General features: G+C 41.1%; 1 protein-coding gene and 1 long non-coding RNA gene across 9 annotated transcripts in view; one reads left to right on the top strand and one right to left on the bottom strand.

Annotated features, from left to right (window-relative positions):
- The first annotated feature begins 5526 nt into the window (after window positions 1-5526).
- LOC309519271 lies at window positions 5527-12535 on the top strand. Its single transcript, XR_014213778.1, has 3 exons — window positions 5527-6162; window positions 11306-11571; window positions 12398-12535. It is a non-coding gene; the product is annotated as an uncharacterized lncRNA (long non-coding RNA).
- Window positions 12536-12581: 46 nt separating this feature from the next.
- Window positions 12582-13870, bottom strand: part of PKP4 (plakophilin 4) — a 96344-nt gene continuing 95055 nt past the window's right edge. For all 8 annotated transcript variants that reach the window (XM_082197546.1, XM_082197549.1, XM_082197550.1 and 5 more), the window contains one exon: window positions 12582-13492. In XM_082197546.1, coding sequence (XP_082053672.1) covers window positions 13244-13492 — 249 coding nt within the window. In that variant the 3' untranslated portion in view covers window positions 12582-13243. The remainder of the gene's footprint in view (window positions 13493-13870) is intronic.

Here is a 13870-nt window from a genome sequence, read left to right as displayed (position 1 = left end):
ACACTGTCTAAACTAGTGATGGGGAATGTGTGTCATTCCAGATGTTGCTCTCATCACTCATGATTCGTGGCCATGTTGGCTGCAACATTGGAGATGGAATTCAACAATATCTGGAGGGCCATGTGTTCCCCACCCCTGGGCTACACTGACTGACAGGGGCTTTCTAGGATTTATTTAGGTGGGACTGGGAGCCTTTCTTCTCAGCCCTATCTGGAGATGCTAAGGTAGAGCAATGGGAAAGTGCATCTGGTTGTTAACCAGAGGTTTGGTGGTTTGAGCTCACCCAGGGATGGCTGTGGGCAGGATTCTTGCATTGTGGGGGTTGGACTAGATGACCCTCAGGATCCCTCCAATTCTACGATTTGCATGCAAAGCATGTGCTCTACCACAGACCTAAAGGCCTTCCCCACTTGCCTTCATTGGAGTTGTGAGAGGGACTGACAGCTCAATCACATGAACATTTGCTCAGAAGTAGCAGTGAGTTGATCCGTCAGTTCTGGTTTCTCAGAGTTTCTCATTTTCCCACTCTTAAGTTCAGTTATCCACATTTTCACATCAGTTTGCAATAATAATAATAAATATTTCAGCACAAATTTACCCTAATAAACACATTTTGGTATGAAATTTCCTCTAATAAGAACATTTTACAAAGCAATTTTCCCTAATATAATTTGCTACTTTCACTGATAGCATTATTTACTTAGCTGACAAGGCATATTGCAAAACTGGGAGGAGTGTGGATTTCAAAGCATGTCTGCGTATTTCAGTTCATATATTTTTTCAGAAAGTGTGAATTAGGTAGGCTCTCCTATAACTGCAAATTGAATTCCCCCCCCCATCCATACTCAGAAGTAGCCCCATCTGTTTCAGTGGCACTTTCTCCCAAGAAAGCATATAAAGAACTTTACTCCTGCTTGTACTGCTTTTCCAGATGCCAAGTGAGGCTTAATAAAAACAGTATAATATCCATATTTTGCCTAAGGAGAAACAGCAAAATTGTTGTTACAAAGCTCTACCTGGCCACTCGGTCTCCCAATTAGCAACCATCACTAAATAGAGCAAAGGCACAATTAGAGAGGCTCCCCCCACCTTCCTCCGCTCCCGACAGCTTAACCAAAGCTGCTGCTACTTTAAAATGAAAGCTCGTTTTATTCTGCTGAGGTTTCATCATTTGATTGTGTGCAATTAGCTAATGTAAATGGCTCAGCCACCAGCAACAGTGCAACTGCTCCCTCGACCAACTTCAACTATCTCTGGAAACAGTCAAAAGAACAGCAGAACTAATCTTGTCAAAGGGCAAAGGGAGGAAAACAAGACTGTCAGCAACAAGTGAGGCGGCCATGTTTTTTGTTATTAAAAAAAAAATCTGGCCCTGCTTCTGGGCCTTTTCACAGCAGTCTGACATTTATGTACTATTCATTAATTTACATTTACTTACTATAAATATGCTTGCATTGCTTTTTAATTATATTCTCGGAACAACTGACTAAAAGAATAAAAGAAATCAAATGTAAATATTGGTGAAGGGGAGACAGGGAAGCTAAAAGCGGCACCATTACAGATGCAGCATAAAATAGCAGGGAAAATAAAAAAGGTATTTTGCTTGGTATCAGAAAGACAATATGGGGAGACGCCCCGGAAAATTCTTGGGGGGGGGGAACCTCTAGTACTGGAGCACCAGCTCTTGAGAAGTTCCCCTCCTTCTCTTGAAGGCCTCTCCTTCAGAGCACAGGAGCACCAAAAGCAGAATGAAATTAAGCAAGAAAAGCTACCACCAATCTAATTTTTTTTGTTAAATTTCTGGGTGTCATGCTGCTGTTAAAAGCACAGGAGCGAAAGCTAGAAGTCTTTGAGAGAGCACACCTGCAAAATTTGCTCCCAGAGGGTTGGGAGACCAGAAAATATTTTTGAGAGCACTGTTGCCATTATTGAGTAAATTTGCATGCCTTTATCAGTCTGACATTTATGTACTATTCATTAATTTGCATTAATTTACAGGGCGGTTCACAGCATAAAATAACGTGTGGGTCCCACTGTGTGTGTATGTGTGGAACCCAACCCGTGCCCTGAAAAATACAACCCCCCCCCCCTAGCCAAGCAGTTCTTTATGTAAGCAGCTATATTTTGAAAATGGGTGCACAAGAATCTTAAGCAGACTTACTATGGCATCTCCCACTTCTGCCTCATCGGCCTTGTAAGCAGGGATTGTGATTTTGCCACAATCTGGCTTCCTCTTCCCTCTCACCCCTACAGGAAGTTCCCTCTTCCGGGACTTCCTCTTGACCTAGGAACTGATTACATAATGCGGAAATGAGAGCATCCCCCACATGGCGCCTAAGGAAATGAGACTCCACATCGCCATCTGGTGGCACAGTGTTATATCGCATATACAACACATATAAATAGCTTTTTCTTTAGCATAGTCCTAACTCACAATAGAAGCCACTCCAGTATCCCTGCCAAGAAAACTCCATGGACAAAGACAACAGGCATATAAAAGTTATGACACTGGAAGATGAGCCCCTCAGGTCGGAAGGTGTCCAACATGCTACTGGGGAAGAGCGGAGGACAAGTACAAGTAGATTCAGAGCTGATGAAGCGGTTGGGCCAAAGCCGAAAGGACGCTCAGTTGCGGATATGCCTGGAAGCGAAAGGAAAGTCCAATGCTGTAAAGAAAAATATTGCATAGGAACCTGGAATGTAAGAACCATGAACCTGGGTAAGTTGGATGTGGTCAAAAATGAGATGGCAAGAATAAATATTGACATCCTGGGCATCAGTGAGCTAAAATGGACGGGAATGGGCGAATTCAGTTCGGATGACTACCATATCTACTACTGTGGGCAAGAAACCCGTAAGAGAAATGGAGTGGCCCTCATAGTCAACAAAAGAGTGGCGAAAGCTGTACTGGGATGCAGTCTCAAAAATGATAGAATGATCTCGATACGAATCCAAGGCAGACCTTTTAACATCACAGTAATCCAAGTTTATGCACCAACTACTGGTGCTGAAGAAACTGAAATTGACCAGTTCTATGAAGACTTACAAAACCTTATCGAAGTGACACCAAAGAAGGATGTTCTGCTCATTATAGGGGATTGGAATGCTAAAGTAGGGAATCAAGAGATAAAAGGAACAACTGGCAAGTTTGGCCTTGGAGATCAAAACGAAGCAGGGCAAAGGCTAATAGAGTTCTGTCAAGAGAACAAGCTGGTCATCACAAACACGCTTTTCCAACAACACAAGAGACGACTCTACACATGGACATCCCCAGATGGGCAACATCGAAATCAGATTGATTATATTCTCTGCAGCCAAAGATGGAGAAGCTCTATACAGTCAGCAAAAACAAGACCTGGAGCTGACTGTGGCTCAGATCATCAGCTCCTTATAGCAAAATTCAAGCTTAAACTGAAGAAAGTAGGAAAAACCACTGGACAGGTAAGATACAATCTAAACCAAATCCCTTATGAATACACAGTGGAAGTGAGGAACAGGTTTAAGGATTTAGATTTGCTGGACAGAGTGCCTGAAGAACTATGGATGGAGGCTCGCAACATTATACAGGAGGCAGCAACTAAAACCATCCCAATGAAAAAGAAATGCAAGAAAGCAAAGTGGCTGTCCAACGAGGCCTTACAAATAGCGGAGGAGAGAAGGCAAGCAAAATGCGAGGGAGATAGTGAAAGATACAGGAAATTGAATGCAGATTTCCAAAGAACAGCAAGGAGAGACAAGAAGGCCTTCTTAAACGAGCAATGCAAAGAAATAGAGGAAAGCAACAGAATGGGAAGAACCAGAGATCTGTTCAAGAAAATCGGAAATATGAAAGAAACATTTCGTACAAAGATTACCATAATAAAGGACAAAAGTGGTAAAGATCTAACTGAAGCAGAAGACATCAAGAAGAGGTGGCAAGAATACACAGAGGAATTATACCAGAAAGATATGGATGTCTCGTACACCCCAGGTAGTGTGGTTGCTGACCTTGAGCCAGACATCCTGGAGAGTGAAGTCAAATGGGCCTTAGAAAGCACTGCAAATAACAAGGCCAGTGGAAGTGATGGTATTCCAGCTGAACTGTTTAAAATTTTAAAAGATGATTCTGTTAAGGTGCTACACTCAATATGCCAGCAAGTTTGGAAAACTCAGCAGTGGCCAGAGGATTGGAGAAGATCAGTCTACATCCCAATCCCAAAGAAAGGCAGTGCCAAAGAATGCTCCAACTACCGCACAATTTCACTCATTTCACATGCTAGCAAGGTTATGCTTAAAATTCTACAAGGAAGGCTCAAGCAGTATGTGGACCGAGAACTCCCAGAAGTGCAAGCTGGATTTAGAAGAGGCAGAGGAACCAGAGACCAAATTGCAAACATGCGCTGGATTATGGAGAAAGCCAGAGAGTTCCAGAAAGACATCTACTTCTGCTTCATTGACTATGCAAAAGCCTTTGACTGTGTTGACCACAGCAAACTATGGCAAGTTCTTAAAGAAATGGGAGTGCCTGATCACCTCATCTGTCTCCTGCGAAATCTCTATGTGGGACAAGAAGCTACAGTTAGAACTGGATATGGAACAACTGATTGGTTCCAAATTGGGAAAGGAGTACGGCAAGGCTGTATATTGTCTCCCTGCTTATTTAACTTATATGCGGAATTCATCATGCGAAAGGCTGGGCTGGATGAATCCCAAGCCGGAATTAAGATTGCCGGAAGAAATATCAACAACCTCAGATATGCAGATGACACAACCTTGATGGCAGAAAGTGAAGAGGAATTAAAGAACCTTTTAATGAGGGTGAAAGAGGAGAGCGCAAAATATGGTCTGAAGCTCAACATCAAAAAAACGAAGATCATGGCCACTGGGCCCATCACCTCCTGGCAAATAGATGGGGAAGAAATGGAGGCAGTGAGAGATTTTACTTTCTTGGGCTCCATGATCAGTGCAGATGGTGACAGCAGTCACGAAATTAAAAGATGCCTGCTCCTTGGGAGAAAGGCGATGGCAAGCCTAGACAACATCTTAAAAAGCAGAGACATCACCTTGCCAACAAAGGTCCATATAGTAAAAGCCATGGTTTTCCCAGTAGTGATGTATGGAAGTGAGAGCTGGACCATAAAGAAGGCTGATCGCCGAAGAATTGATGCTTTTGAATTATGGTGCTGGAGGAGACTCTTGAGAGTCCCATGGACTGCAAGAAGATCAAACCTCTCCATTCTGAAGGAAATCAGCCCTGAGTGCTCACTGGAAGGACAGATCGTGAAGCTGAGGCTCCAATACTTTGGCCACCTCATGAGAAGAGAGGACTCCCTGGAAAAGACCCTGATGTTGGGAAAGATGGAGGGCACAAGGAGAAGGGGACGACAGAGAATGAGATGGTTGGATGGTGTTCTTGAAGCTACTAGCATGAGTTTGATCAAACTGCGGGAGGCAGTGGAGGACAGAAGTGCCTGGCGTGCTCTGGTCCATGGGGTCACGAAGAGTCGGACACGACTAAACGACTAAACAACAACAACAACAAACTCACAATAGAACTTACACTGTATATTTATGTGTGTGTGTATACATCCCATCCCTATGGCTTAAACTTTCTACTACAAATCCATGGTGGTTCTTTCAGCTTAAAATACAGAACATCAAAGCCCTTGAAGTTGACCCCTCTGAACATAAGAGATAAATGAAAATACGTTTAGTAGCTTTGGCAGGGAAATCTTTATCCTGAACTTGTTTCATTCTTATCTGCCCACAAGGGATTTGCTTGATTTAAGTAGTAAGTTTAGATATTTTGTAGAAGGACATTCTTAACGGTGTATATACTTCCAGAGTCTTTCAGTCAATCCCTGATTAATGGACATAGAATCTGTAATTAAAGCACTGTCAGAAGCCTGAACGTCCCCTAGATAAATCTACTCTCATCTGGTTTTTGTAGTTATTGGGAAAGAAATCAACTTGATTTATTCTTACATTCACATATTTCTACTTTATAATACGTTGGAGAACACAATATAATAGCTGAAGAGTGAAAATTCTTACCGGCTTGCTGCAAGCATCCTAAAGAAAACTGACCATTTTGTACACAATAGGTAAAGTCTTAAGCGTACCATCAGTGCTTTAAAAAAAGAAAAGAAAAAAGGCATTGGTACTCACCCTCAAGATGCTACAGTAAGTGCCATGCTTTTAACATTGGGGGGGGGGGTGTTGGTATTATGTACCCTTGAGTTCCCCCAGAGAAAACCACTGGTACCATAGGGGGGTTTTGTTTTTGTTTTGCATTCATTACTGAATGCAATGTGTACCCCCCATGTACCAATGCTTTCAGTCCCCAATGCTTTTGGTTTCTTTGTGCTGAAACATGTTTCCACAAGCAGGTTAGACAAGGCACAAGCCTTGCATGCACAAGGTCTAGATCCAGTCTCTAGGATCAGACCAAAGTAGAATAGCCTGCTGGAAGTTCTGGAGAGCTGGTGCCAGAGTAGACAACACTGGGCTAGATGGATTTTATTTTTAAAATAAAAGCTTATTCCATACAATTTTGGCGAGAGTTTCTTTATATTCTTGCACTGCATAACACATCCTATTTAATAAAAAATAGACTGATCAAATTTCCTTTTTTTTAATTTGGGGGCTGGACAGGGATATGGTTTGTGGGTGGACAGAGAAAGCAATAACTTCTATCTGCCTGAAGTGGCCTTTGATTCCAGGCCAACAATAGGAATGTTATCAGCTTTATGTGGACAGATTTTGGCTCTCATAATTGCTCCCTTTGTGGAACTGGCGGAAATGTCTGGCAGAATCTGAGACCAGGGAGAAGAGTTGGTGGAAGAAGATTGGAAGAAATTTAAAGACTATTTGCAGAAATATTGTAAAATTAATGAATGTTAAAATGATGTTGGATTGAAATGAAACGGCTTTAGCAATAAGGTTAAAAAGAATATGTAAAAATGGATTGATAACTAGATGAAAATACGAAGTTAGAATATGTTAAGATATAGAATTAAGATAAAAACAAAGAGGGAAGGGATTTGCTGAATTAACCATGTGAACTGGAATACAAAAAAGGGAGGTGTGAGGAGGTCAGGAAACAAGTAAATGAAATATAAGACATGAAAATATAGATTTGTTTTTAATTGTTTTTTACTTTTCATGTATTTTGTCTTTGTATCTTTGTATTATTATTATTATTATTATTATTATTATTATTATTATTATTTATTTTTTATTCTGTAACTTTTTACTGTCTGTAAAATTTCAATAAATATCATTTTTTTTAAAAAAAACACCATAATTGCTCCCTTTGTCAGGTAATGGCAAGGTGAGTTGTGCTAATGCCATCTGACTTCATGCTTCTAAACAGAACAATAATCAAATTTATTTGTGATGTGTGTTAGGGAGAATGCAAGTACAACAAAGCTTCCTGTGTTTGTTCCTATGTAGATGTGAGGTGCAAGTTTGTGCGAAGCAGCCTTCACTGGAAGCAAACAGCAAGCTGATAAAAGCAGCACATAACATAGCTCCACCTTATAGACATACCTGCTCATTCTCACTGTGAGTTGCAGCCTCTGATCTTCCCACTTGACTCCAATATCTCACAATTACTTCTAGTTGCAATTGTCCCTATGTACAGTATGTTAACTTTGGTCCTTTGTCAACTCTTCCGACCCAGCCTCTATGTGTTGTACAATATTACAATGCACAAAATGCCCACTCTTCCATTTTTAACACCCAGGTCAAAAGACCTAGGCCAATTCTCAAGACTGCATGAAAGCTCACATAATAACTGCAGTGTGATGCAAAGTTTGAGACCTTTGCCAATGCTCTCTATTCAGTTTGTGATGTTTTCCTGAAGAACAAGTGATTACTTGTTGATGTTGTAAAACCTTTAAATGCTGGCCATAATGAAAAAGTAGTTTGCTAATCAAGGCCTACATTTTATATAAGAATGCTGTTCTTTTTATTAGTTCGGCGTTCTCCATTATATTAGTAATAGTGCAACCTTCATTTATTTCCGTGAAACAGCAGCCTCTTTTCTTCTATTTCTTTTTAAAACATGTCCCAAACAACCTAGTACAGAAAACCGACTGAGCTTGGCAGGCTTGGAAAACTTCCAGGGACTTTAATGAAACTGAATAGGTTTTGCTCAGATAAAAATACAGAAGATACTTTTAACATTATTTGAAAGTATTCATGACTTGGCAGGTGTTTACATTTAGCTGGCTGCTAGAGACTCCTGCTAACAAACCAGAGATGTATTAAAACTGAGAGAGCGAGATTACGCTACATGGAAAAATCCTTCAGCTTTTATATTGCTGGCTCTAAAAAGTGTCCTCTAGATCTTTGAACTGTAGGTGCTCCCCATCAAAACAAAAACGTACAATTACTGAGCATATATAGATGAACCATGCAAATAAAGTTAGTGTAAGGTAATTGCAATGGGCAAGATCTAAGGTCATCTCAATGCTCACACAATGGGATTTGCCCTTTTGTTCCGCCCCGCTGCAGCACACCCCAGAGCAGATTTTGGGGGTGTGCGTGGGGCTCCCGGAGGGAAAGAGCGGAAGGGGAAGTATGACTGGTACAAGTGGGAAACCACCACTGGGTATCACCCAACATATTTAGAGAAGCAAGAATAGCTTCCGCCCAGATCAAAGGAGGATCTGGGAAGGGTATCTAGAGCACAAAATAAAGTCTAGCTAGATAGTGTTGCTTCAGGAGAATGTGATACCTGCTTGAATTTCTCCCCACCCCAACACACACTTTTTTTAAAAAAGCCTCTCAAGTAGCTACACACACACACCCCGAGCAGAAAACGGGTGTATCCAAGGTCTAAAAAATAAGACAGAAGCAGGAAAAGGGGAGGGAGAAACAATAGCTCTTCAGGACCCCAGAGATTCCTATTGCCAGTATCCAAACTTATCAATCACAGCTCCAACTTCATTCATTGGTTTAAAAACAATGATAGGCAGGAGCAGACAGGCTTTTTCATCTCACATAAATGGTTTAAAAGATAAAGGGACCCCTGACCATTAGGTCCAGTCGTGGCCGACTCTGGGGTTGCGGCACTCATCTCGCTTTACTGGCCGAGGGAGCCGGCATACAGCTTCCGGATCTTGTGGCCAGCATGACTAAGCCGCTTCTGGAGAACCAGAGCAACACACGGAAACACCGTTTACCTTCCCGCTGGAGCGGTACCTATTTATCTACTTGCACTTTGACGTGCTTTTGAACTGCTAGGTTGGCAGGAGCATAAATGGTTTAGAAGGGTACAAATTTTGTGTCATGACTTTTCTCCTAGGAGGACCAGAGATGCTTACAAGAAAGAAAGAAAGAAAGAAAGAAAGAAAGAAAGAAAGAAAGAAAGAAAGAAAGAGCAAGCAAGCTTTGAGTCTGGGAGCCCTGCGTGGGGTACCAATGAAAGCCTTCACAGGCACCATGGCACCCATAGGTGCCAAGTTGGTGACCCTTGGTCTATACCGTGGTGGCAGATGGAATTGTATTTTTTTTGTTTTAATGTTTATTGTTTGGGTTCTTGTAGCTTTGATCATTGTGACCTGTCCTATGATTGTTTAATGATGGGTGGGGTATATATTTTACAAAGTATTAGCAAGGGAAAGGGGAGGAAACACGGAGCCTATGTTTCTTGGAAACAACCATGTTTCTCCAACGATGTGTAGTTCTGACCTTCCATAGCAACAGAGGATTATGCAATCAAATCTTTTCAGTGCAATTCAGGGCAGGCAAATACATTATTTTAATTCAGCGTGGCTATGGCTTACAGCAGACAGAGAGTTGTGTAAGAGAGAACGTTTGTGTATAACAGTTTGTCTATTAAGTCTACGTCATGAGGTTACAGAGAAAGGTCTTCTTGCAGCTGTGAAAGCTCTTTCCTTTGGAAGCCTCCAAATGTTGGCTAATTCACACACCCCTGCACCATATTTCCACCACATAATTTCACTGTGAATGCACAAAATTGCTTCCCTTTTACCATCCTAACATCCTAATTTCCAGAGGAGCGTCTCTCCACTCCAAAGGCTGTCAAGCTCAAGCAACTCCTTTTCATCAGTGTAATTGTTCCCACTGGCGAGGTCAACTTACACTTGCAAGCTTAACTTGCTGACCTGACATTAATCCTGCATTAATTAAAAAGAAAGAAAAGAGGGGGGATAAAACATGCCGAACAGGAATAAATGGAAACTCGCCATTACATTTCATTTGCATAATTAAAGCTCCATAATCTAGAAAGTGCATAAATTATGAGACCAAGCAGAAAAAAGAGAGAAGACAGACGCACACAAAGTAAGCAAATGCTGAAACACGACAGAACAGCTTGAGGGCAATAGGCCAAGCAGTTTTTGCACCAAAAATGGAGAAATCTCTGATGAGGCTCCCTGATGGAACAGCATGCCGGATCTATAAGGCTGTTTCCCCTCCCCCCACCAATCAAGCTATATGGGGGTTACAAGCAACTCATTGATTTTGGCAGCATCACTTTTGCTGATGATGCTAGCCTAGTGTGATCAAAATGGTAATTGGCAGTCTCCACATGGCTTATAGGTGTTAAGAGATGCTGGTTGAGTGTTCTTGACACTTGTAAAACCCTCGTCTTAAAAGTACCCCATGAATACGTGTAAACATGAGATTTGTGACGAAAAGCGTAAGGATATTTAATGCTACTGTATTATAAATGAATAAAATGCCCTAGCACCCTTCAGCTCATTTCATATTGGCAACCTGACATCATCCGGACTTTTTCAACTGTAACCCCCATCAGCCCAGGCCAGAATTCAATTTTCCCCAAAACATTCTCCTAGAATTAGTAATTTACCATGTTTTTCTCAAACTTTGAAGTGTCTCAGAGATTCTCATATTCTGAACTCAGGAAGGACCATAGCTCAATGCAGTGTTTCTCAAACTTTGGTCCCCAGCTGTTGTTGGACTACAACTCCCATCAGCCCTGACCTGCTAGCTATGGATGATGGGAGTTGTGGTCCAGCAACAGCTGGGGACCAAAGTTTGAGAAACACTAGCTCAGTGTATCAGATGCAGAGGGAGAGTGCTGCTTTGTACTTCAGGTCTCAGGTTCAACCTCTGGCATCTTCAGGTAGGGCTGGGGGAGAGCCTTGCCTGACAACCCGAGGGACCTTGCCAGGCAGTGCATAAAATACTGACCTAGATGGACCACTGGTATGATTCAGTATAAGGCAGTTTCCTATGTTCCATAATGGCCCAGTCTGCAAGCACATACAATACCTCTGGCTGCACTCTGGTAAATGGCATTAACACTGAGAATCGTGTTATTGTTGGCCAGGTCAAAAAATGAAACAGCCGTCTAGCAATATAGGAGGTGCATCTTTTGGAGGTGAAGCAACACACGTGGCAGAGCGAGAGGTTTTATCTTGGACCTTCATACGGAAGGCAGCAATTCAAGAAGCTAGCATCCAGGGGGGAAAATAGCACTGATGTATATGTGGAGTTATCCTCTGAAATAATCAACCTTTGGAGCAAAGCATTCCGCAGAAAGGTGCCTTTGTCGTGCCAGAAATGGATACAAAAGGTTTGGCCTGAAGACACAGGGTGAGGCAACCTGCTGATGCTATTGGAGGTCTAGGTGTGGTCAGTATTTGGGTGGGAAACTCCCAGTGGTACCTATGTATGCCATTTTGAGTTCCTATGTAATTAAGGTGTAATATAAACTGAATTTGCTGTTTTCTACTTGTCTCAAAGATTGGTGTGCTGTACAACAATAATGTCTCAGAGATTATGGGGAAGAATACAAGTATTGTTAATAAATAAATAAGAATAGGTGGAGAGCTGATAATTACCCCTTGCAAGCCTGAAAATAAGATACGTTTTATCTCTTGGTGCACCCCCTCTGCGCTTTTAAAGGCTTTAATGGGTTCCACCTATGGAATAACACTAACAAACAGATGCAGGCAAAGCAATATAAATACACCCAAGTTAATGAGTATTGTGGTCTAAATATTTAGCAATTATCAACGGGCCAGGAGGAAAATGAATGCAATTAATTAACGCTCGGTTATGAAAGCACAATAAATCAAGAGGGATGTGAGCCAGCTGGACAGATTACTTACAAAAATATTCTGTAAAAGGAATTTATATCTACTTTATTCTGCATCTTTTCATTTCCCCCCCAAAGGGAATATAAACCGTGAAAGATACTGGCTTCATGAGTACATGAGAAAGTGCATAATTTTATGTTTTGGTATGCCAGCTTGACAAATAAGAAATAGATGAACTTCACAAAAATAAGAAAATGGTAGAAATGCTTGGAAAATATATATATATATATATATGTATGTATGTATGTATAGATATATATTTAACCTGATTCTACAACTCACAATGAGCATACACATCTGTTGTATTTGTTCCTTAACAGTAAACACAGAAAAGGAAGAAGAATGAGCAGGGTTCTACTTTCCATGGATGAGACGTCCACATTTATTTCCCCTCCCCCCATAGGCATAAAAAATGGCAGTGAAGTACTCTGTGAATGAGGCAGGGGATAAGAAAAGTGCAGATATACTGGACCAGAGGTTTGTGCTTCGAAATTACACCGTTCATTTTTAAAAACAAAATGATATTTATTTATAACATTTCCTTGTATGATCTCTCTTCCTTTCCCCCCTCCTCTCTCTCTTTAAAAGATGTCAGCTTTTGAAATCAGTTTTAAAATGACGCACGGCATTACAAATGATGGCACTTCCAACCAATGTGGCGTTTCCATATTTACACCAACCGAAAAGAAATTTACAAGACATGATAGCATATAATCTTGACATTTAGTAACAGCAGTAAAACAAGAAGGGCATCCATATTTTTTTTTCTGTACAAACTATGAGAACAAGACTTTTATTCACATTTTCTTTTTTTTAAAAAAAAATCATATCTGTAATTTGTTCTGACCTACACATTTCCCAAAGCCATTTCCCCTCAATTCTCAAACCTTTCGTCACATTGCCCACACCTTCACCAGACTATAGGAACTACAAGTAATTAGATCTAACATCTAAACAGAGCAAAAGTTCTCTCTTTCCAATTTCCCCTTCCAAATTTTCTCCCATCTTCAAAGATAATCCCCTTTAGGGGAAAAAAAAACAACCTCTTCCTTGTTTCCTTCTTTGCAATTCACTTCCACATTTTCCCCTCAAAACAGCAAACCCATAACTCAATCGCTTTTCAAAAAAAGTTAGAAAGATATGTTTCTGTTCGTGATTTTCTAATGCTACACCCAAGAGTCAGGTGACCCAGGGTATTGTTCTGCTCTATAGGAAGGTCGTCTGGTAGAATAAAAGTCTACATAGTTTGTGGCTGATTTCAGTCCATACTGTGTTGTGTAATCTGTTGCAGATGGGAAGTGAACTCGGTCATCAAAATATGGGTCCTCATAGCTATGTGGAGACTGCAAATATAACCTGTATGCATCATAGTTCTTTCTGTTGGAATCATCTTGACTGTAGTACAACTGCTGATGCTGTTGAAAAAGCAAAAAGAAGGGAAGGAAAAATACCTCAGTTGATCTATGTATAGTTGTAGTAGCAATTTATCCATTCACATGAACGTGAGGTGTGGGGCAACATTTTTGCAGGTAGAAAGAAAGCCTTTTGTAAAACCATTCTCAAACTTCATTAATTTCTTTCAGACCCATATTTCCATGGGGGGGGGGATGTGTGTGTGAGTGGGAGGGGGGATAGGAAATAAATGTAGTAGTCTGGAAAAGGACATGGCTATCTAGGTTTCTGGCCTCCAGGAAAAGAAAATACCACACTGCAACATTTTGTTGCAGGCTCCGTTGTACAATACCAATTGTTCTACAACTAGTATGGCCTATGTCACATGTATAAGAGGATGA

This window comes from Podarcis vaucheri (assembly GCF_965113315.1).
Source record: "Podarcis vaucheri genome assembly, chromosome: 1".
Lineage (NCBI taxonomy): Eukaryota > Metazoa > Chordata > Lepidosauria > Squamata > Lacertidae > Podarcis > Podarcis vaucheri.
This window is presented reverse-complemented; position numbering and strand designations above follow the sequence as displayed.